At 41.9% G+C, this 25,498-nt stretch overlaps 1 protein-coding gene across 3 annotated transcripts in view; it reads left to right on the forward strand.

Moving 5' to 3' along the window:
- Positions 1-25,498, forward strand: part of PLPPR1 (phospholipid phosphatase related 1) — a 129,555-nt gene that overhangs the window by 101,919 nt on the left and 2,138 nt on the right. For all 3 annotated transcript variants that reach the window (XM_068667035.1, XM_068667037.1, XM_068667038.1), the window contains exons 4-7: positions 6,883-7,015; positions 16,048-16,298; positions 22,576-22,752; positions 24,302-24,433. In XM_068667035.1, the coding sequence (XP_068523136.1) occupies positions 6,883-7,015; positions 16,048-16,298; positions 22,576-22,752; positions 24,302-24,433 (693 nt within the window). The remainder of the gene's footprint in view (positions 1-6,882; positions 7,016-16,047; positions 16,299-22,575; positions 22,753-24,301; positions 24,434-25,498) is intronic.

Raw genomic sequence — 25,498 nt, forward strand, 5'->3', positions numbered from 1 at the left:
AAGGAATTAGAAACACGAAGTGAAAGCTGATCTGAGACATGTTCTTAGTGGGGGCCTACAAGGATGCCACCAGACTGTTTGAAGGACGAGAGGCAGCGCTGCAATGGACTCAAGCTGCAAGAAGAGAAACTGTGCTTGTTAGGGAAAAATCTTTCTATGCTGGCAGCAGTCAGGCATTGAAACAGTGCCCCCCTATAGGCTGTGAGATCTCCAGTCTCAAAGACATTAGAAAATTGACTGCTCAAGGCCCTGCTCAGTGCTGGCTCTGCTATGAGTAAGGCTTGGAGACCTCTGGCACTCCTTCCCAGCTAAATCCCTGTGTGATCCTGAGCCTTTACGGTTTGTGGTGCTTGTGTAAATGTTCTGCTGCTTAACTGATGGCAGAGGAGTGGAAGAAGAGCTTCCGTGCAGCACCTGGGGAGTGTCCCTACTGACCAGCAACTGTGATGATGCAGTCCTCAGATACACCATAGTGCAAAAGGGCAGAATTGCTTTGGGCCCGACTCAGGGCAGTGCTGATGAAATGCCTGCTGGAGCACTTTGCAAAGGTCACCTTTCAGTGGACAGGCTTGCATTTCCCAGGGAGAGTTGTGTGGAGTCATTCTGAAAATTGCTGATTGGGGTACCCATAACCCACAGCTGCTTGTTTTCTCCATTTTTGAGTGCTCTGCACATAGTTTGTCTCCCAGCCAATTCCCTTCACATATCTGCTCCTCCCTTCGGCTGCTGTTTGAATGCTGTGGATTTGATTAATTTCTTTCTTTCTATTTGTGACATTAAAAATGCAGCCACACACATTCTTGTAGATGATTCAGGAAATGTCATGCAGCTTGCTGAAGCCAGCCCAGAGATGAGTGATGATGTCCTGAGAGCCGAGTACAGATTTGCTTGCTGACAGAGATATTCGTGTGGAATAGCATGTCCCTGGATGTGGTTTTCATGTATTAAATGGTGTTAACAGTGATTGACTTTGCTGTTAGTGTTGTTAAAGCAAACGAGCTGTGAGACTTTAAAACTCCTGGAAATCAGAATGATGTAAACTTTGTGCTTAGAAAACACAGATCCTGTCTGTATTTCAAATCATTCTTCCTAATACGGGATCTGCCTCTGCTTGCTGTGATCAGAATTGCCATTAGCTGTACAATTTTTATGGGAAGCAGCAAAAGGCTATCATTTCACAGGGGCATCCCTAGGCTGCAGGCACAACTCTGCTCACTGTGTCTCGTGTGTGCCCTGGCTGATGCTTCTCCACCTGTATCTGTGTGGAACTGCAGCTGAAATGAAAACTGCATAGCCCCTGTCACACAACTTCAGGGTACGGATGGAGCCTTCACCTTTACTAGAAGACTTATCTGAAGTGAGGTACAAGGCTAATGTACTGAATGGGAGAAACAAATGAAAAGGAACACAAGTCTTAAATCTTGATCCTATCCTTGTCTGTCCCAACTGCACCATCAAGTAATTTCCCAAACTGAATACAACTCCACAAGGCTCCCCACTGTCACTGCACAGCATAGTTCCTTCAGGAGTGTTGCTCCAGGATGCCACTCTTCTGAAACCACCTCATGGTTGTATCCCACATCCATTTATGGACAGATTATAGAAACAACTCTTCTTGATGTTTACCCCTAATCTAGTTATAGAATGTTTCACAGAATCATAGAATGGCTCAGATTGGAAGGGACCTCAAAGACCATCTAGTTCCATCCCCCCTGCCATAGGCAGTGATGCCAGCAACTACATTAGGTAGCTCAGGGTCTCATCTAACCTGGTCTTGAACACCTCCACGGACAGGACATCCACAGCCTCTCTGGGAAACCTGTGCCAGAGCCTCTCCACATATAAGAATTTCCTCACCACGTATAATCTAAAGCTCCCCTCTTTTAGTTTAAAACCATTCCCCCTTGTCTTGTCATTATCTGATTGAGGAAAAAGTTGTTCTTATAAGACCCCTTCATTACTGAGAGGCTGCAATGAGGTCTCCCCAGAGCCTTCTCTTCTCCAGGCTGAACATCCCCAGCTCTCTCAGCTTTTCTTCATGGAAGAGGTGCTCCAGCCCTCTGATAATCTTTGTGCCCTCCTCTGGACCTGCTCCAACAGCCCCACATCCTTCTTGTGCTGGGGGCCCCAGAGGAGGACGCAGGGCTCCAGGTGGGGCCTCACAAGGGCAGAGCAGAGGGGCACAATCCTCTCCCTCCCCTGCTGCCCACCCCTCTGGCGATGCAGCCCAGGCAGCAGTTGGCCTTCTGGGGTGCAGGCACCCACTGCTGGCTCATGTCAACCTTTTTGAACACCAGAATCCCCAAGTTCTTCTCTGCAGAGCTGCTCTCATTGAGGTAAACATCAATCCTAGTCTATGCTCTTGTCTGAGATTGCCTCGACGTGGGTGCAGCACCTTGCTCCTGACTTACTGAATCTCACTAGGTTCACTGGCCCACTTTGCCAGCTTGTCTTTGTCCAGGTCCCTCTGGATGGCATCCCTTTCTTCTTCTGTAGCAACTGCACCACTCAACTAGGTGTCATCTGCAAACCTGCTGAGGGTGCACCCAATCCCGCTGTCATTGATAAAGACATTATATAGTCCCAGTCCCAGTAGAGAACCCTGAGGTACACCACTTGTCACCAGCCTCCACTTGGACATAGAGCCATAGACCTCCACCCTGCGTGTGATCTTCAAGCCAACTCCTGATCCACAGAATGATTCAGCCATTAAGTCCATATCTCTCCAATTTGGAGATCGGGATGTCATGTGGGACCGTGTTAAAGGCCTTACAGAAGAACAGGTAGATGGCATCTGTTTGTCTTTCCTTGCCAACTGATGCAGTCACTCCATCACAGAAGGACACCAGACTGCTCAGGCATGATTTCCCCTTGGTGAAGCCATGTTGTATGTCTTGGATCACCTCCTTGTCCTGCACGTGCCTTGACATTGCTTCCAAGAGGATCTGTTCCATCTGTTGCCAGGCACAGAGGTGAGGCTCACCAGACTGTAGTTGCATCTTCCTTTCTACCCTTTTTGAAAACACGAGTGATGTTTCCCTTTTCCAGCCACCAGGGACTTCACCTGATGGCCAGGCTTTTCAAATTGGATGGAGGGAGGCTTGGCAACTAGCTGTGGCTGTGGAGTTGTGCAAAGAATCATTTGGCAAGGAGACTGTGAGCACAACATAAAGTGTTGTAAGAAACAAAGATTAAAAGAAAAGATAAAAAACAAAAAAAAAAAAAAAAAAAAAAACACTTCCCTTTAAAATCAATAGTTACATAAATTAAATAGATAATCAAACAAATTAACAAATGCAAAACTCTTCAGGAGTGCAAGGAGGATAACATGCTCCTATTGTGCTGAGAACTTGAAGGGAGAAGATGTGATATTTCACTGTCTGAATATGTCAGTTCACAAGCTGGTGGACTATCTTTTCCAGGCTACAGCTAGAAGAAAAATCAACTCGGTCAAGGACAAAAGGCTGTTGGTGAGGAACATGAGATACTATTTTATTCAGCTGTTTGCTAAGTAGGAGCCAGGAAATAAGCAAACACACAGCAGAGTTTTTTTGAGAGCTGATTATTGAGGGTCATGGGGACACTGCCAATAGTGGAAAGAGATGTAAAACTGAATGAAGTTTTCTCAATGGATTGCTTGAAATCAGTGAAGGAAAAATGACTGCTCTGGGTAAATATCTTTGATTTAGGGAGGGGACGTTGGGACATCATCATATTACTTTTGCCTAACAATAATATAAAGAGAATGTGAGCAAAAGAGGCCAGACAACCTCAGTGTTAAGCTGCTATTACATTCATGAAATAGAGCATAAAATCACATCCAGTAACACTGCCTTAGTTTCCCTGTTATATACATCACCTCAGACTGTGGAGCACCTGAGCTTTCAGTACCCGACCTCCATTGCAATTTTCTTGCCATTTCTACTATATAATTAAACCACTATGAAACAGTAGTTAGTGAACCTTGCATTGTTTTCCCAAGTGGACATTAACGTAGTAGTTTGCTGTTTCTTTTTTTTTTTTTTCTTTTTTCTTTTTCCACCCATATATGTGTATCTATATTTAGATTTCGTATTTAGGACTGAATTGTACATGTTCCCGGGTTGCTGATTCTGTTCTGGCAGATGCTAAGGCACTTAACAGTGTCAGTGATTGATTTTGGGAGACCAGCTGGACAACTTGGCTGCATGTGGACACTGCTCATGCAGAATCATGCACTTTAAATCATGAAAATCAGTGGAGTTATTCAATTTGAGAAATGCCTGGAGGAAAAAATAAATAAACATTTTTTTGAGAGAATATTCAGACCATATTCAATTTTGCACAGCTAGATGAGAATTAAGTTCCCAGTCTCACCTTGGGCTTTTAGACCATGCCCTGGCCTTGAACCACTTTCTAGAGCCCAAATAAAGCATACAAGGAAGCAAAACCCTCAAATTCAGGCAACTAAATTCAGTACAAGAGGTAGAACCACGAGAATAGTCCAGTTATATTAAATCATCTTATGTCACCTCACAAATACAGTGTTACAACTATATATCTAAAGTCTATATTAAAGCAAAGGAACTGGTCACTTAAAAAGTTAAATTTTGCTATGTCGGAGGAAATCTGGGATAGTGTTGATTACATCACTGGAACAAGATTGAACAGATTTATTTCATGGCAAAATTTACTACGGAATCTAAGTAGAATTAATCTGTCCACATGAGGGTCTCTAGGAGTGTGCCAGACAGATAAGTTCATGGAAACAAAGGTGGGAAGTAAAACTGAAAAATGCTCATTCAACTTCTGATGCAAAGGAAATTAAAAATGATGTATTCTTAAAGAAGAGCTATTACTATGTTTTATATCTAACCCTTATTTGAAAAGTTTGTGTTGTCACCACTAACTCATCTTCTTCACAAACTAGGATTTCCTCGGGGCATGAATTGTCTCTCAATGTGTATGTACAGCCCCAGGCAGACAAAGAGCCAAAGCATTAACTCTAACTTCTGAGCATTATCATAATTCAAATAATAAATGGTTTGAAACAGAGTGTCACTTTTAAACTGCTTTAGTGCAGATGGTCTGTTTCTTAATTCCCAGCCCCATAGTTAGTGAGCTGAGCTTATTGAACTGCTTGCCAATTCTGTTAAGAGCAGATGGAGTGAAACGGGATAAAGGCAATGTTTCAGTGTGGCTCCCATGCATCGGCTCCTACCCACAGATGCCATTATCGACATACATTTTACAACTCTACATCTCTCGCCATCAGCGGTTAGAATTATAAAAAGGTTGAGCATACTTGGCTTGAATGTCAATAATCAATAAGGATGCTCATCTGGCTTAATAAGGATAAATTGTTGCCCTTGAAACAGCATACATACCATTACAGCAAAGCGAGCTAGGGCTTGCTCCTTGAGGTTTATGCCACCTCCGTATCCGCCTGCATGCATGCGCATGCTTTTATAATGCATTTCTTTGACCATTCCTTAACATCATGGATTCCTCTTGTGTGTCTTATAAATGTAGTTAAATTAATTCTTTTGGGTGCTCCCTTAAAAACTCATTTCTTCCACTTCAGGCTGGCTTTTTTATTTATTTTTTTTTTCCTAAAGACTTCCATTACAAACTCTGTCTTTCATAATTTCACGGTTTCATTTTCTAAAGCCTGCTGACAGAACATGGTAGGTGAGATTTGCAGAAGTGCGTGCTGTGAGTGGACCATCACTGCTGCTAAAGCTGATGATCAAATTCTGTCCAGCTTTAGCTAGGGCAGATAGACTTCTGTGCAACAGGGTTAAACTAATTCCGAGTATTTAGGAAATAGTGATCCTGCCCCTGTGGGGAACATCTATCATATTTCATGAAAAGAACAAATGGTCTGATGGCAAACTAAATACTTACTACATAAGCACATTTAACATGAAGATAGGTAAATCCCTGAAGACTTACATTTTGATGTTTTAATAAATAAAACTGTACAGTTATTAAACAAAACAGTTCAGAAATCATCCTCTGGCCTTCAGACTGTCCAGCATGTGAAATCAGTGGCCAAACTCTGTCATAAAGAGCAGTGGCTGCAGCCAGATTTCCTCGTGGGAATTGGCCCAGGCATGCTCAGAGAAACTGTGAAATTGGGACAGGCTATGGCAAGGACCATACTAACAACCTAACAGCACGGGTGATTGCCAGTCCTGCCTCCATATCCTGGCACTTTTTACGTCATTATTACAAATAACAGCATATGACCTCCAAAATTTTCAATGACCTCCTCAAAAGTTTTGTGACTTCTGATAAGTTTCCACTGCAGGGATGTCCTTCATCCAAATTTCTTTTCAAAGTTGGCAGGAGCTCTGTTGCCTTTGTGGCAGATTCAGACAAGTATATTTTTGAGAAGCTGTGAAGGCTGTAAAAAGCATCCAGTGTTGCCAACGCTTGCTGCTAAAATGGTGGGGTAGAAGTCTGCAGCGTTAGCTTCCTCTTCCCTCCATGGGCAGAAGCCTTCCATCCATGAAAACTATCCTGTCAGTAAATTTTATATGCTAAACCAAGGACATGACAAATTAATTGCAGTAAATTAATTGCAGTAAAAATAGGAGTTTTTGTGATACATGGTAAAGGTAAAAGCTCCGTTTGTTCCCTGTATCCCAGAAGTAAGTATAAGGAGGCCTCGTACTTGATGTGTCATGCCACTGAGTGTAAGAACAGCAGATCCTTTTCTTGGCTGGCAGGTGGGTCTATCTCAGTTCATCCCAACTGAATGGTGTGGCTTCTCTGTGGAAGTTCAGCATCCCACAGACACAATGGTGTGTAGTAGTTTCTGTGGGCTGGAACCTGGCTCGTGTTTTAAAGTTTGCTTATGTCATAATTAACCTTCTATTTCTTTCATTTTCCTGACAGATTTTTATTGGTGAGATATCCATGTATTTCATAAAGTCAACCAGAGAAACCCTAATTATTCAAGAGAAAACTATTTTGACTGGAGAGTGCTGTTACCTGAACCCACTGCTTCGAAGAATAATACGTTTTATAGGTAAGCATGTTTAGCACTGCAAGTTTAGTCCCTCTTTGCACTAAAACAGAACAAAAGATCCTAATCATCTACAGCACAAAATTAATTAAGCTGTGAAATCTTTGCAGACATTTTCCACCTTAGAGGGATAGTCCCCCTCGGGATTTGCAAGGTAATGTTTGAAATGTGCCATGTCATGCTGTCTGGACCTGGTTTATATCCTGTTCTGCTGAGCTTAATGCTTCATCTGAACCCTTGAAGAAAGGTTATGCCAATCAAATCCTTATATGAATAATTCCATCATTGCTATTCTCTGTAAGCTACCCATTTTACTTACAAATCGGTTCTCAGCAGCCCATCTCTTCAGCATTTTTTTATTCAAGTTTAATTTTAACATCTATAGCTCTGGCACATAATGTTCAGCTGAGCACAGCATAAAAAAGCCCAAAGCCCACTAAAATAACATTCTTATTTTTATTGTATTTGTGTTTGGTTTTGTTGCTGTTGTTTTTGTTAGAGATTTTGTTGAGTTAATTGCTGAGAAACAAGGGAAAAAATTCTGTCACAAAACCATTTGGAGTTTGCTTTCTGTTGTACTTGAAGACCTCTACACCCTTTTCACAAAGCTTAATCAGTGGAAAAAGGCCCAGGAGAAATTCACCAAGGGGACAGTCGCATGGTTCTTTAGGAGTAGAAGCAGCAGCACAGCCTGAATATCTGCTGTGGCACTGACAGGGGATCTTACTGCTCTCTGAAGGCTTCTCAGTTCAAAGCTACTTAAGGCTGCCCAAGCTGTGCCTTTGAGCGTTTAGAAGTAGGGAGAGCTGTCTCACTGCCTGCACAGAACAGTGGTAAATATGACTCTCCACAGACCATGAGTTTTTATTCACAGGCCATCTCTGCACCTCCCTCCCTGTGTACTCACAGAGGTAAATCACCCTTACATATACCCCCTTTAGGAGGGTTGGGTCTGAATTCACAGTGTGAGTTAAAATAAACAGCTGAACAAAAAAATGAAAATATCTGAATCACATCTTCCCTGTCATTACTAAATTTTTGAGCTTTATATGTGAAAAAACAAAAGGGCTGGTGTGACGATGGCTTCCATGGAGTGTAGCCATGGCTGCAGGCAGGGATTCTTGCAATTTGTTCAGGTTTTCATCAGAAAAAAATACATGCTGCATAGGATGAAAAACTGTGGTTTTCTTTCTCCCTGTCCTTTTTCTGTAACTCCTGCTTTTTTGCATGGAGATTAGGAAGTGAAATAGGTTTTTTACCCTCTCCCACATTGGGGGTGGAGACACAAACCACCTGTGGTTCATTACCCAGGCCTGTCCTGTGTGCTGCTCATTAAAACGAAAGACATGGGAATGTAATTAAAGTAAAATACCCTTGAACTTCAGATAACCTCTAGGATATATTGATGGATAGTAAACTGCCATTAGGAGAAAAGCAGGGTACTGAGGTCCACTGGGCCACTCAGGGCTGTTTGGCTGTTGCAGCACATTCAGCATGTTTTGCAAAGTCCTAATCAAATACTCTCGCCTGCGGGGTCAGCACTAAAAGAGCTTAAACCATGGCGGCTAAGCACTTGCTCTATATGTTTTCTTGTAATTATATTTTTCTGCCCTGCTTTCATTTTAATTATCTTTATTCTTAGGCATTCATGCTATAGTTTTTCTTCTGGTGGAGGAGGCAATGATGATACTGTGGACTGTTGGAGAGTAGCAGGATATGAACCTGCTAGAGAAATCAATCTTGGCTTTGCAGCTTTATTTATCTTGCAGAGAAAAAGGAAGTTAACCTTATTAGAAATGGCTTAAAGTGTTGGTCTTATTTTAAACTCCACTGATTGCAAGTTTTTGTCAGAAACCTCCCTGTCTCTGCTGTGAAGTGAGGGAAGCAGAGCTTGTTGAAAAGTGACTGAAATCATTTATAAAAGGAACTAAAAATAACCACACTTATTTCATTGAAATTCCAAATGCATCTGAAAATGTGAAATGGACTGACCAGCTGTAGCTCATGCTGGGTGATAAGGGAATTTATCTTCACACAGCTACTCACTCCAGAAGGAGGATACCTGGATATGGAGAGACCAACAGGTTGCTCGTACATGGATTTCCTCGCATGCTAAACATGAGGACCATAGGTTACAGAGATATTAAATAGTTTTTCTCCCAAGATATCCTAGCAAGTGGACTGGCTTGTTGCAAGAAAACCAGTTTAGTTGTGGTACAAATTCATTTGAATATCCACATCTGATAACCCTTTTTAGCCCAGATTAGTGAGCAAGAGCCTTCCATGAGTACCTCCAAAAAATAGCAATCGAGCTCTGTGGAACAATGCTTTATCTCTTATGTCATCACAGTTCATATTACTCAAAAGGGTGAGAAATACCATTCAGTGTATCTGGATGTTTATGCCTAAGGAAAATTAACACAACTTTCTGACCTTGAAAGGCACATCACTGAGAGCATCAGAGAGTTGTTATTTCCATATTTTACAAAGGCAAAGAGACTTTTTGTTTGTCCCTTACTCGGTAACTTCAAACTATCTTTGGTGGTGTAAAAGATAATCACGCTTGTCACATTATCACCATGGGACTTTTTGGATTTGGTTGCTGGACTTGAGCTTTTTCTCCTCATGTTTTTTCTTTGTGTGCCTCACAATGAGGCATTTTAATTTATTTATTTATTTATTACTCTAGTGCTCGTGCAAAGAATTAAGCAAAATCAAACCCTATAGCTTTTCCTGGATGTTGACAATGCCCCATGTTTTTTTTCATTCACTTTTGTACCTTGCCTGCTGTGCTTCCTGCTTATTTGCCCTTTGTTTCCTCAAGTCCTCAGCAGCTGTCCGTCTCTAGAGTTCTCCCCTCGCAAGTTTAGTGGGGTCCTTAAATGTTGAGCTTTGTCTTAAATTTTTCACTGCTTCTGCATCCATAGAAAGCTGGAGCAAAATTTTTCTTTCTTCCTGGCCCAAACATAAATTCTGCACATTTTGCCTTCGGTGGCAAAAAACTGTCTCTCAATTTACTTCAGTGTATATCAAGTCCTTTACTGCATCCCAGATAGGAGAAATCTGCTGTGTTCCCTGTATTTAGAAAATCAATTCCTTTATCAGTGGAATAAAGCTGGCTTAGCTTGGAAACATCAGACTTTGATATATGTTGCAATTTGTTCCATCTTCCTCTTTATCTTTCATATTCCTTCCACAGACATTTATTTTAAAGATTTTCAGTTCAAACAAGAGGTTTGCAGTTGCTTTGGAGTAATTTTTTCTGTCTAAAATATTGGTGCTGCACTGCTATTCTTTAGTACCACCATCGCTCTTCCCTCCCCTCCCCATCCCTCAAAGGAGTTTTATTAAGAACTTCAGCTACCTAAATTCACAGGTTTTGTATTGAACCTTTGAGAAAGCAGTGAGGAAGAGAAGTTTGTTTCTCGGGCCTCTGCCACTTCTCCCTGCCACCCAGCCTGAAAACACACAGCTTTTTGTATTTTTATTCACTTTTTCTTGTGGCAATTTCCCAGTCAGTACCCCTGTTAACATCTTGCATTTGCTCTTATTCACCATTTGTATTCCAAATAGAGGTTATACGTTATTTTAGTGTTATTTTGAGAATGATCTTAGTCAAGGATTTAGTACGCGTACGTACAGCAGTTGCACCACCCCCAGGATCATGGATTCAGACCTCACTGACTCAGTCTGGCAGTGTGATCAGAGTGTATTTTGTTGCATTTCAATATATTAGGTTTCTAATCCCTGTGATTAAGTTGTATACCTGCAAAGCTCTGATAACATGCAAGTAGCCTGTCTCCAGATATTTAGAAATGCAACGTGCTTTGTGAATTTGTTACCAGTGGCTTTTACTTTGGAGCTGCATAATTTGCAGTTAACGAATGGCACAGATCAGCTTCTGCTGACAGCTTAATTTAAACCATGGGGGCACCTCACAGTGGGCAGCTAAATAATGAAATTAAGGCTTTATTTCGGCAAATTAAGGCTTTAGTTCAGCAAATAAAGGTTTACAAGATTTACACACACATTGAGTTTATTGTAATAGGATAGATAAACCCCAGAGCTCTGATGTCAATTCCCTGTGCAGCTGCAGGACATAGTTTGCCTGACCTTATCCTTCCGTCTGCCTTCATAATGAAACAATGCACGTTCTGTAATTAACTGGCTGCCTTTCAGGAGGGCTCAAGCTGTGTTTGGGTGAGGCTTGAACTACCATAGGTCTCACTTCTTATCACTGAGGAACCTCCACAATGAGAGGTGTCTGTGCTGGGGACAAATCAAATGTTACTGCTCCCTTTTATGTGGGGCTTTGAGATGACTGTTGCCTAGATGAAAACTGATAGTTATAAAGCAGCAAAGCAGGAAGAAATCATGGACACCTATGGGGAGGAGGCTCAAGGCTCTGGAGTGGTTTTGCACTGGCAACTGAATTTCTTCTTGTGTGTTCAGACCACTTATCTTGCTCCTTATGTCTTGAAGAAACAGTACCCAGGCAGGACACTCACAGGTGAAGCAGGTAGAAGTAAGAGGCAGTAGAGAGCTGGAGCAGTGGGCTTTGTGGGGAGATTAAAACCAATCCTGTGATCAGATTGTGAGTGCTCAGTAACAGCTTGCTCTTGAGCCTGTAACTGATGCCACAGCAACAAGCAGTACCTTTTCCTGCAATGCCTATCTCTCCAGCTGTAAAATGGCAAATGATACAGATCTCCTTTAACAACACCCTTGAAGATATAATGATGGAAGGTGGTTTAGCAGATTCTAGGTCACAAGACTAACAATGGATGGCTTAATTGGCTGCACCAGGCAATTATGGGAACACCCGCAGAGATGGTGTGAAGATCAGCATTTCTGTAGAACCAGAAGTTGTTCCAAGGACTTCCTCCACTGAAACTCTTATCCTCTTTACAACTCTTAGGAGTAGGAAAGAGGTTGTGAGAATGTGAGCGTGCATGTGTAATATGAAAGTTTTCCCAGCAAATTAGGTCGAGTGTGACAAATTCAGACAATTGTCTGGGCATTTGTCTTGGGAGAGGGAGGCATGCCTAAATAAACTCACTTTGGGAAGACATGACTATAGTTACTCAAGAGCACAGCTTCTGATGTCCCACAAGCACTTCAATGCATTGTTTCTTTTGTCACTTTACTTAACGGATTCATGGTTTTCCTCTAATAAAGGTTTCTGCCTCCTCATTCTCATTTCCACCCACTGGCTTCTCACTTCTCTCTTCCCAATGTCTTTTCAGCAGCTTGTCTACAACTCCCATGGTTCCTTTTGTGTGTGTTTATTTATTTGTTTTGTTTCAAATCAGTGGCATTTTAAATGTGTGTAATAGTGAGAGTTTCCATGGAGTCAGCAGGCAGCTGCAGTCACTGATGTCAGAGAGATTCAGGCTGGAAGAAGAGAGCTTGAGCAAGAGTTGCCAGGAGAAAACGAGTTACTGCTAATGTTAACGGTGAGGGAGGAGAGTTAGATCCTTCTGTACGGCATGCATTTCTGTTAGCAGAAGCAATAGACTCAGCTGGAGATGGTAACACTGATGAACAGCCACTCAGGGAGTTTAGTACCAGAAAAACCATTGGAGCTGTGTGTCAGTGAGAGCCCAACAATTATGAATTCATGCTTGGAGGATTATTTGGCAGCAATTTATGGGGGATGTAAATGGAGAAAATAAAACTGAAGCATTAAAAATTGAAGCTGCTGAAGATTTAGATGCTTTCTCCAAGCCAAGTTTTAGGTCAGGTGAGATGGAGTTGGAAGGACTTAGGGTTCATTTGTCTGTCCTCAGCTTTTTTTTTTTGTAAAAGTCATTCTTTGTTTTTTGTTTTGTTCTGTTTAGTCTTTCTCACTGGAGGTGAAGAGAGGTTCAGATCTGAGCCTTGATTTCTTCCTCTTGGGATCTGGGGCAGCTAAAGGGAGTAGCAGGGAGTAAAGTCTACCCTGTATCCATGGTCTAAATTAGTGTCTCCAAACTACACTGCGCTTACTGGTTTGCTTTCAATCTCTTCTTTCTGTCAGCTCCTTACACACACAAAAACAGCAGAGAGCCAGGACAGTGAAGAAAAGTCAGGATGCCTTATCAGAAATAGTACGCCTTCTGCTCCTTGCTTAAGATCTCCTGCAGCCAGACTATGTGATACATGTGGATGAGAGGAAGGAGTGGCTTTATACAACTTAAATTAGCTTGTATCCATCCTTTGTGTTGACAACCATCTGTGCAGGCTGTGTTTTTACAGGTCTCCTTTCAATGTGGCTAGTGCTGTGTACATCCTTATTCAACATATGTCAAGTTCCGGACTAAAGTCCACTCCCAGGTTTTCTAGGCCAGAGTGAGCACAGCATGATAACATGCCACAGTTTAGCAGGACGGTATCACCTCCCACTAAATCTAGCATCAAAGTATGCAAGAGGTACAAATTCTCACATTCTCTGTGTGGCATGATATCACAAATTTCAGCTGTATAACTGTAAAGAGCTAGGACTAGCTACCCTTCCCATGAAGCCTGTCAGCAGTGGCTTGTCTGCCTCTAAAAACCTGTCAGTTACCTCGCGGCATTCCCATGCTCTGGTTAGTTAACTTAGCTCCTGTAGGCCATTGAGCAAATCAGTTGAATATACGGATTCCTGAGGTACAAAAGCTATCAGGGGACTGACTCTCCACTGGTGCCAAGGCTCGCTGGTGTTATAGCCTTTAAATTAATTACAATGAACCCTGTTTCAAAGTCTCCAGAGAGTATATGTAATGTAATCAGTCTGCAAGGGTTAAATTCCTGCTAGCTGAATTCGTTGGTGCACATCGCTGTAATTTTCATAAGGCACAATTTGGCAGAGCTGCAGAAGGGGAATTACAGTGATCCCTGTACATCGCAATGGAGAACATGATAAAGGTTTCAACCATGACTTGTTCTGCAGAGCACACAGCCATCAGCACTGACACTGGGCAAGCACTTTCAGTGCTGCCGAATATTGAGAAAATACAGGTGTTGAAATTTCTTTCTTTCAGAGTAGAACACCAGACTGCCTTTGTACCTGTGCACTGCATAGAGATTGAAATAACTTTATGAAGCCTGTGAGCATTTTCTGAAATACTTCAGTTTTTGACTTGTACTAGCTTTGCAATAAAAACCACGGGCCAGATAACAGCTTGGCTCTTGGATTTCCCTTAAGCATTGTAAAGAGCTGGGTAATAATCCTCGTTGCATTCCCCGTGATTTGCACAGCACATCAAAACAGTACTGTTCAAAGCAAGTCGTGATAAAGGGGAGGAAGAATGTCACATCAGTAAAAAGACATGACAGTCCTGCAGTCTAGAACCGAAGGAAGGCTACTGCCTTCCTTGATCTCCACCATCTCCTTAAACCCATGATCACACACCAGTTCCTTGAGGCAGCACCATGGATTTAATGTGCCTTTTCTCGAGTGCTCAGTTCTAACCCATGGCCTGGAGATTTGGTAATAAACTCGGTCCTCAAAATCCTCTTCACTGTGGTAACACTCCTTCCTGACCTTGTGGATGCATTCTGAGGACAAAGCATGAGCGAGCAGCAGTAGAAAGTACCACTGCACATTTGCACAATTAATCCATTGCTAGATAAGGATTTTATTTCATGTCACTGTCCTCTGTAAAGACAGGCCCTACGTGTTTGAAAGGACCTAACTCTTGCTAGTTATGGCCCTCCTGCTTTCGTTATCTACATGGAGGGTTACAGTATCTGCAGAACTATCTTTGATTCTTCTTAATTTGAGGTAAGGCATTTTCAGTTGCATTATATTCCTGACTCCCTGATATTTTTGTTTCTCAGACTACATCAATCTTTTTTTCCTTTTATAACTCAGTACAGATAAGCAGTGAAGATACTGTAACCCTTACAGCTCTCCTAAGATATGTTGATACCCCTGAAGCTCCAGCTTTTGGTTGTACTTAAATATACGTCAATCTCAGTTCAGTTAGAGTTTAACTTACTTTTGCCTACAAAACTGTAGGAGAGAGAAGGCAAAAATATATGACCGCCAGCATTCCCAGACCATAAGTAAAATATTTATTTTTTCTAAATTTCTATGATACTTTAATCCCGTTTAGTGATGGGTAGGAGGAAAATTGAGGTGATTTAGTCTTTTGAAACATTTGGGTTTGGCATTACTGCAAACCTGCTCTTCTTCTTTGGTATGTAGGAAGCACTTGCACGCAAAGATCTATGAACTTATATGTTCATAGCAGCCATAGCAGATACTGATAATGCTCATGGGGAGTCCCTGGAGGATGTGACTACTGCAGTTTCAAGCAAGGGATGCTCCACAGCCCTGCAAAAGCTTCTGAGTTCAAGTGCATACTTTCAGCTGTAGTGTATGAGGGTATGTGCTCCCACTGGCATAAGCTGAACTGCAACTGTATGGAAAGGTCTTCTGGACAAAAGTATTGAAGACATATCCCAAAGGATTTGGCAAATATTGCTGGATCAGAATCTTAATTTTGCAATATCAGAATAGTGAATAGTCACAATCCAAAAGATATGTGACATGCAATGGGAAGGTTAATTGTGTCTCAGCACTACACTGCTCCTCTGGTTTTTATTTTGTAGTTCAGAGCTATTACATTAACATTTTCCGCCCACATCTAGTAAAAACTCATAAACACCTTAACAGCTCATGTGCATGACACTTGATTGCGGGCTGCAAGCCCTTGTCATAGTGAAAATGTTGCAGGCATAGTATAGATGCAGGGTTTGCAGTGAAACATGTAGCTCACAGTTCTGTTCAGAGCTTGAATCAAACAGGTACCTATGCATTTACTTACCACTTTCAGCCTTTTTTCTGAGTCCTTCTGGAGCCACTGAGTTAAGCACCTGCCATAGTTGAGCATGCAGTCTTCCATGCCATAAATCCCATGCAGGGCTCTGCTGGTGTCAACAGGGTTTTTTTCCAGGTAATGACAGCAGAGTTTTCTCCTTTATCTCTCATTATATATCTTCCTTTCAGGTACCAAGACTGTTTTAAACGTCTTTGAATAATACTTATTTTTAACCTTTCTTCACAGGAGTGTTTGCGTTTGGACTTTTTGCTACTGACATATTTGTAAATGCTGGCCAGGTTGTGACTGGGAATTTGGCTCCATACTTCCTGACTGTGTGTAAACCCAACTACACTGGAAACGACTGTCGGACCCACCACCAGTTCATAAACAATGGCAACATCTGCACCGGGGATGTGGAGGTGATTGAAAAGGCAAGGAGATCCTTTCCATCCAAACATGCTGCTTTGAGCATCTACTCAGCTTTATATGCCACGGTGAGCACCACTGATAATTGCTGATATGTATGACTGGTTTCTGCCTGTACATCTAGATGAGGTTATTTGTCTTACAGTGTCTTTTTTTAAGAAAAAGAGGGTTGTTTCAGGAACAGCTTTCTTTCCTTCCCATGATGGAAAATCCCCTTTGCTCTGTCTCTGTTTTAGCACTGCTAGTTGTGGTGGTTTTACTTGGCTGGGCAGCTGAGCTCCACCACAACCACACTCACCTTCCTCAAAGGGAAAGGGAGAGAAATTATTATGCAAAGGGCTCAAGGGTTGGGATAAGGACAGGGAGATCACTCAACAATTATTGTCACGGGCAAAACAGACTTAGCATAGGGAGATCAGAGAGATTTGTTACCTATTACTAACAAGCTAGAGAAGTGGAAAACAAAGAAAATGAATTAAAACCACCTTCCCCCCATTCACGCTTTGCTACCTCCCCCTGAGCAGCACAGGGGAATGGGGGCTGCAGTCAGTCCCTGACACTTTGTCTCCACCGCTCTTTCAGGGTCCCTCTCTGCCCCTGCTCCCAGTGGGGTCCCTCCCACGGGATGCCGTCCTTCCCAAACTGAGCCCATGGGGGCTGCCCACAGGCAGCAGCTCTTCAGGAACTGCTCCCACACAGCTCTGTCCCACGGGGTCCATCCCCCAGGAGCAAACTGCTCCAGCACGGGTCCCCCCCCACGGGTGGCAGCTCCCCCCAGACCCCCTGCTCCTGCGTGGGCTCCCCTCCATGGGCTGCAGCTCTGGCCCGGGGCCTGCTCCTGTGGGGGCTCTCCATGGGCCGCAGCCTCCTCCAGGCCACATCCACCTGCAGCAGTTCTTCTCTCCCCTCCTTAAATCTGCTCTCCTGGAGGCACAAACAGTATCACTTATTGGCCCAGCTCTGGCCAACAGCAGGTTTTTTTTTTGGAGCTGGCTAAAACTGTCCCTTATCTAACATGGGGCAGCTGCTTGATTCTTCCCACAGAGACCACCCCTACAGCCCCCTGTTACCAAAACCTTGCCACACAAACCCAGCATAAGGAAATCAAATTCTTGTTGCTTTTGCAGCACTGTGTAATGTAGAAGAATGAGGTCCTAATCTTGTCTTTGCTGCTGATTTTCCCAGAGGCCACGGAGTAAGCATTTAACCACCTCTTCTCCTTTCCCCTGTCTCATCAACATTAAAATGGCTTAACTAGGAATACTTTCCCTCAGTAGCCTGACTCGAATGAGTGGCAGATTCTCTCTGTAGGTCATCAGAATTGGAGAAAAACCTCAAACTTATTAATGACAGGGTATTTACCCTGATTTTGATACCAGATGATAAAACACCATATTATTGCTATGAAAAGAAGAGGCCACCCACTGCTGTTTCTTTTACCATCTGTTTGCATTGAAATTTGTGTGAATAATGATAGAGATATAAACCGTTAACTCCTTTGATCAGGAATTGTTCAGAAGTGCTTGGAAAGCCCATCCTGTTTTGCATGCATTACTTCTGAACAATAAGCAACCATATGTGAAATAACATTTCTAATAAAGTCAGCATTGTTGTAGAAGCTGTTTCCATCATGATGTACTCTAAGATAACTGCTCCAGGACCGGGCTTGGTAAGCTTTTCAGGGAATTCCCCTGCCCAACCTCCTTTGGTTCCTAGGAAGCCACGTCTTCTACAAACAGCTGATTCCTACAGAAGGGGAATAGCACTTTTACTTCTTGGGTTTAAGGTCCTAGTAGCTCAATGTTGCTCAGCCCTAAGCTTTCAAGAGTACTTCTGCTGCTTTCTCCATGGCTCTGGTGGAGAGCGAATGGCACACAAAGAGATGAGACCCCTGAGCCACAGTGGGACAGATGTTTAAAGTAACAGAGGACTGCATCAGATGTTTAAGGCACAGCTCTTACACCCACTTTATCTCCACTCTCTGCTACAGTAGCCCCTGCAACTCAGCCAATGCAGGAGATTGTAAAGGGCCACAGAGGAAAATAACAGGTGGAGCCAGGATATGGAGTTCTTTTTGAGCCACAAGTTTTCAGTCTGCAGTACAATTTTAGCCCAGGTCTCTGCCTGAAAACACCCTCTGGCACTAATATGTTGTCAAATCACTGATCCTTAAGTATCTTGTAGAGATGTCTCTGTACGTTGTTCATTACTCTGCTAGTGACAGTGCTCCCACGGTGGTTGGCTTGGCCACTTTGTTTTTGTATTGTTTTGCTTGTTTGATTGTTTTTGTTTGTTCATTTGATTAGATTTTTTTCCCTATAATCTGGGTGTTATATTTAGTCAGTTAGTCTTTTTCTTGTCACCTGCCAAATACGCTGGGAACCCAAAGCATGACTTTTGTGATCTCTTCAGGCAGTGATGAAACTTACATGCCTAAAACAGGGGAAGGAGAAAGAAAGAAAAAAAAAAAAAAAAAAAAAAAAAAAGGGCCAGCAACCCTGGTTCCATGCTTACATCAAAATTAGAATGATATCTAATGCAGTTTTTTTACTCTTCCTGAAGTAGTACAGTCTCTGGACACAGTACAAGCTTCTGTACAGTTAGAAAACGTGCTAAGACATTGACCAAGGGAGATGATGATGATAGGCTGGAAATATTCCTTAGTTTATCAACGTTTCAGTCAAAAAAAGAAAAGATAAAATCTTATGTTACATGTGGGTATCCTAGTTACATGTCTTCAAACAATTTTTACATCGTGCACTTGTGAGAAAGGTCATAGAAAAGCCAATGACAAGGGCATCTAAGAGGTGGTGATATTCAACCTGAACATACCAAATTGAAGTATTTCTTAAGTAAAACTAAATGATCTCTTACTGTAGAGTGAAGGGAGACACCCTTGCTGATCCTCCTGCTTGTCTCTGGGCTGAAAGCAAGGAGAACTCTTGTACAGTCAAAATAGGGTCTCTGTGGCTAAAAGCTACGATTAGGCACTCTCATTGACATTTTAGTAATGTTTTTAAGATTGTTAAGCTGAGCACTAGCCTAGCAGTGTCCACGAGTAATGCTTTCTGTCACCTCCATCTGGCTAGAAGCCTCTGCCTCATGACAGTTGATCACGACCTGGCATCTGTTGTTTACACCTGGGTTGCTTCTTGGCTGGATTACAGCATTACAATATACCTAGACATGAAACTTTCAACATATGGGAAATTCTGAACAGTACAGAACACTACAGCAAGGCCCTTCTGCAACCCAGGTCACTGTGACCCCACTGTCAATTTCCTCCATTTCAGCGTTAACACCTGCCAGACTAATTGACAAAATTCAAGGCTTTGGCACCTCAGGCAGGTTCACTGAGCATCTAGGAGGCTGCATCATGTTCCGCAACACAGATTGTTGTCAGTAGCTCTTACTGTAGAAATCTCTATGGAAAAGGAAAAGATCTATAAAAATTGTAGGACACTGAATTTTCCAGTACTGGGCTGAAATTGTGATCTTTCTGGTGAAAATAAATCTTCCCCTCCTACTGAAAGGACTGAACAGACTTCTTTCGCTCTGCCTTCCTCAACATAGATATAGTATACATTATAAATACATGTAAGCGTATGTTTGCACACATATATAAATGTAGGATATATATATATATATATATATATATATATATATATATATATATGTCTGTCTATTTTAAACTTGTGAACAAAAAAGCTTCCTTGACTCCTTGCTTGTCTGGAATAGATGGAAGAGGAGTTACACAGAGAATGTTTGCTACAATCACACATTGCACATTGCTAAACACGCTGCTTGAGTGTACTGATAAGAGTGCAGTAAAGAAGCCAAATAGATTTTTTATATAGATAAATCTTGTGTAGTTTATTTTTGTAATGACTTATTCTCTGTTTCTCACATCTTTTTATATTCATTTCCTCCCTCCTTCTCTCAGCCATCAAACAACTGGTTTTAACACTTAAAATTCTGTAAATAAATTTACCCCATGAATAGCAGCATAGGAAATTTCCAAAAACATCTGCAGAGGATAGGAAGTCAAATATAAGTGACTTCCACTGAGATTTTGGGCTCTTACACAAGGCTTTGTAAATGTCCTCAAAGTGCAGGGGCAAACATATTGTGAGAATGTTCAAAAATGTCTTTGCTTTAGGGGCTACAGTAATGAAGATCAAAAACTGCAGTGACCAGGAGGTCTGACCTGAAAGAAGAATCTCACCCAGTTATTTCTGAGCTCAGTTTGTAATTTATGGATGAACTGGAGCATACATTCTGGAAAAACAGCCTGTCTTGTTTTAAACTCTCCTCATGCTAGAGAATGTATCACTTCCCTTGGCAATCTGTTTTCATGGTTAATTACCCTCATTGCTAAAAATGTTCTCTTTACTACAAGTTTACATTTGCCTGCCGAGATGTGTGAAACTTCAAATGCATTAGGTAACATCCCATCTGTAATAAAGAAAGCTCTCCCACCATGAGAAACGCAAAGATCCAGTTCCATCTTATACCTTTAAGAAAACAAGCATGACTGGATGCCACGCTCTGTAGCTCGGATTTGCAGCTGTCACAGCACGGATACACTGTTACTTTAAGGACATTTTGATTTTCCTTTGGGTGTTGTAAATTACAGCAGTGCTTTTGTGGGGAATGGGACTGCAATCCTTCTCTGCATTGCTCGGCTCCATAGGCCCCTGTGAGAATAAATGTATAGGGTGAAAGGATGGGCAGTAGTTATTCACATAGTGGCATCCCACTTCAGTAATATTTTTTCCTATTGTTTGAGAAGAAAAAACCTTGCCGAGTTTTTGTGGTAGGCGCAGCCCACGCTAGCAGCAATGACTGGGGCAACATTGCCGCCTAGTGCTCAGTTGCTAGGTGTCTTTTCAAAGCCTGCGCTGTGTTCACATATTGGGGAAAAAAAAAAAAAAGAAAAAAAAAAAAAAAAAAAGGAAAAGGAAAAGGAGCACGCAGGAACCTCTGGAGTATGTGAGTGCCATTCCCGGTGCTATGACACACCATAATATTCCAATTCATGCATTGAATTCACCTTTAATTCGTGTGCTTTACAGCACATTTAGGGATGAAGACTTCACTTGCCCAAAGACCTAGCAAATTTAGCTGCTAAGAGTAGCGCTGCAGTGGCGTGGCAGGTGAATTTGCAATTTTGCCTTGGTACAGGCCATGAGGCAAGCTTACCTGCTGGCCCCTGGTCGGTTGCTCTGGCCTGCCACTTCACCTACCAGGAGGTTATTGCTGCATCCCATCCCTTTCTCCAGAGCTAATGTACTGCAATGATTTTGGGACTGACATTACTAACTTGAGCCAGAGAGAGGAGGCCAGCAACAGGGTAATTGGATGGCCCAGTCACTGAGAAGGGAAAATAAATATGGACAAGAAAAAACTGAAAATTCATAGATGGGAGGCGATGTGTCATCTTTGTGCATGATGAAGACAATATTGGGAAAAAAAAAAAAAAGACTATGTGTTTTGATGTATTTGCTTTGCTTATCAAACCTTGGGAATACTTACAGGCATCTATACTTAATGAAAAGTATTTTATTGTATTATTTTGTCATCAGACTTGGTTTGCTTGCTCTCAGTATCTTTGACTCTGGAATTAAAAACTAATAGCTGTTAATTGTGACCCACATTGTTTTACTCTTTTTGTTAAAATGCATTTAAAATAAAATACGAACTGCCAAAAACATGTAAAGTTCATTAAACAGTATTATAAGCACCATGAAAATTCATGATTTAGAGTGACATTTTCATAATCAACTTTGTTTTGAAAGAAATCTTCCTTGTGTTCTGTATTTCATTTTACCTTGAAGAGAAGACATCTGTAGTGGTTTCTCTTAATGCCAACAATCTGTTTCTTAATCTGAACACTGCTTAGGAGGCTGGAGCAGCTGTAGTTCATATGGACGCTAGGTCCATATATATACATCATATGTATATTAGTTTCTGCAGGAGTAAAACACTTGACTCCCTTTTGCAAACATTTAGTCATTTACATTCAGTGTGTTTGCTGGCATATGAGCAAGCACTTGCACAAGTTAGGACATCAGTAAAACTGAGCCTATATATAGCGTCTCAGAAAGTCCAGTGTAAGTGCAATTGATTGGATACTTGGTACCCTGAAATGTCGCTTTCCAGTACCTGTTTTATTCACCTAAAAATGTTCTCTGAGTTACCTTAAACCTCTTCCTGCATTTCTCAATTTCTTTTTTTCATGAGCCGTGAATCACATCCTTGTTGACTTCTGATACGTCTGGATAGCAAAAGATTAATTTCTGGCAGATCTCTTCATTTTTGGTTTGCCTTTTTTTTTTTTTTCAGATGTACATCACAAGCACAATTAAAACAAAGAGTAGCAGGCTAGCCAAACCTGTGCTGTGTCTGGGTACCCTGTGTGCTGCCTTCCTCACTGGGCTAAACCGAGTTTCTGAGTATCGGAACCACTGTTCGGACGTGATTGCGGGCTTCATCTTGGGAAGTGCAGTAGCTTTGTTTCTGGTAAGCCTATCAGTCCTTCCCCATTCCTTTTAAAAGTAGATGTTAAAAAAATAAATAAATAAATAAAAATTACTCCTCCCTTGTGTCCAGCTGCAGCTAATTAACCCAGTTGCTAAGAACTAATTCTAGCCCCATCTAATCGATGTACCATCAGAGAAAATCCTAATATGAAATCAGGTTGATATTAATTAATAATACTAGTATGATGACATTTTTGCTATCATTAGTATTTCAGGATTATTTTATTTTAATTACTGTACATACTCTTACTTGACCGGTCCTGGAAAAATGCTTTGAAGATGGTGTAGATTTTAATTAATGTCAAAAGAAGGAAATGCTTGAGACTTGTTCTCTGACATCACTGTATTGCAAAGCCCCACTGGCTGCCTGGTAGGGGACAAAAATGTAGGATACAGGGTGTTGCATGGAGCTCTAAGCAATGGTCCTCATTCTCCATTTTGTTTCAAGCCATAAAAGATGAGCAGGAGAAAGGAAGATCAGGATAAAATCTCTCCGATCCCCATGTTATCTTTAAATAAAAATTTGTCTCCAACCTGTAATATGAATCTCCATGGCTTTAATATGAGCAGTTTTTTCTGATTCCCACTGCGAAAGTCAATTTAAGAGTAGCCCACGTAATATGATAGGCAGTCACCCCATACATCTGGTCAGGACAGTCCACGTGCTTCCAGTACCTCTTTCTAGCAGCCTGCTCCCAACCACAAGTTGGCCCTGCAACCCTTCTGCCACCAGCAAGTGGCAAAGGCTCCACGGCCAAGCAGAGGAAGGGGTCTCCCCAGAGCACAGAGGAGAGGACTGCTGTGAGATGCCTGCTCTCAGCACAAAACTCACCCAGGCTGCAGCCTGCTCCTTGCTCAGGTGCGAAGAGCAACACAGAGGAAAAGCCAGTGAGGAACTGGCTGCAGGAATTGCTCTAACGGCTGATGTGTGAGCTCCTGCATGCCTTGTCTTCGCTTTGTACCCAGCCTCCAAGAAGGTATGTGCAGCATATGGTCATGCCAGCATCACCAGGTGGGTGCAGTGAGTCTGGTCATGCACGAGGGAAGGCCTTGTGGGATAAACTCTGCAAGAGTTGTGCTGGTAACATGAAGGAATGATGCTGAAGGATCTTGGTGGCATCCAGATGTGAGGTAGATTAAGCCATCAAATGAGCTCTTTTCATTGTTTGGAAATGTTAGTCAGAGTCTCAAGGGGATATTTGGCTGAGAACATGCGCAAAAGGATGGTCCATGTTTCTGGCATGCAAAAGCAAGCAGCGTAGGATGCTGTGCTGTATAAAACATAAGAAGGCTGGGGATGGCTCAGCCAGGAAAGATGAGCCGTTTTACTGAGATGGTCTGGCATACCCAGCTGTATCATTAAATGCCCTGTTGCCCAAGGCTGAGACAGGTGATGCCTTTAACCAAAACCCCAGCTGAAGTTCTTTGCAAAAATTGGCAGCTGAGAGACCCTGGTGGGAATTCCTTTAAGTTACTCCTGTGGACAGAACATGCTGACCTCATTTTTTTTTTTCTTCTGCATTACACAGGGGATATGTGTTGTCCATAACTTCAAAGGCACTCATGGAGCTCCTTCTAAACCGAAGCCTGAAGACCCACGCGGAATGCCACTCATGGCTTTTCCAAGGGTGGAAAGTCCGCTGGAGACGCTGAGTGCACAGGTGCTGTAAATTCACTCACCCATGCCATCACCAAAACACATTTTCTGTTATGGCAGGCTAAAAACTAAAAACTAGTTGTATACATAACTACACGGAGAGCTTGTTTCATTCCCAACATTAAACCCATTGAACAGAAGTGATACAAAGGGGAGATTTTTTTTTTTTAATTTATCTTTTTAAACCAACAAATTCTGTAGATCTCATGCCCCTCTGCACTTCCAAAGCTAAGGAATTTCAGGTGTCCTGTGCAATAACAAATTTTTGCTTAGGAGAATAGATAATTGAGAAAAAAAGTGAAGATAATTCTTTGTAATTACACTTAAGAATGCTTTGAGGAGGTCTGAAACATTTGTTACCCTGAGGATAAACTATGCTGCCCAAAAAAATAATAGTAATTAGTTTTTTATTCTTATTACTGTTCAGTAATTGTTCTATAAGAAGAAATCATATAACTAACTACTCTCTAAGCCATCAGAAAAGATGCTAATAACATTCTCTGAAGTCTGCAAAAAAGTAAGCTACCATGGGCATCATTGTTGATCATGTTTCTGTTAAACTACTAATTTTGAATGGTTTGTGTTGGCACAACTGAACTGTACCCTAAGCAAATGCCACCTGCCAAGAATTTCTGGAAACCAGGAGGAATTTCTGAAATGCCTTGGTGTAATTTGTTTTTCCTTTAAGTTATACTTCCTGTGTTGGGTGGCATTTCATTGCAATGTACTGGATGTGTGGCAGGGTTAATACTAAAACTTTTGTCACAGCCTTTGACAAGTTAACTGAAAATAGGCATTTAAAAAAACATGGAGAAGATGCTGTTTCTAACACCTGGAAATACCATGCTTAATTGAAGAGTCAGTTTTGATTGACTTTCACCAAAGATTTACTGGAAGATTTTTAAATGATCCTGCTTAACTGTGCACACTAACAGTTCTTAACATAACATTAACATCGCAGGTGGACTTACAGTCCAGAAACTAAGTCCTACTTATGCATTCACATTGCACTGTGTATGACAAAAGAGCTGAAGAGATACAAATATTTACACCCTGAGAATTTTTTTGT

Source organism: Anas acuta, chromosome Z, assembly GCF_963932015.1.
Source record: "Anas acuta chromosome Z, bAnaAcu1.1, whole genome shotgun sequence".
In the NCBI taxonomy this organism is placed as follows: Eukaryota; Metazoa; Chordata; class Aves; order Anseriformes; family Anatidae; genus Anas; species Anas acuta.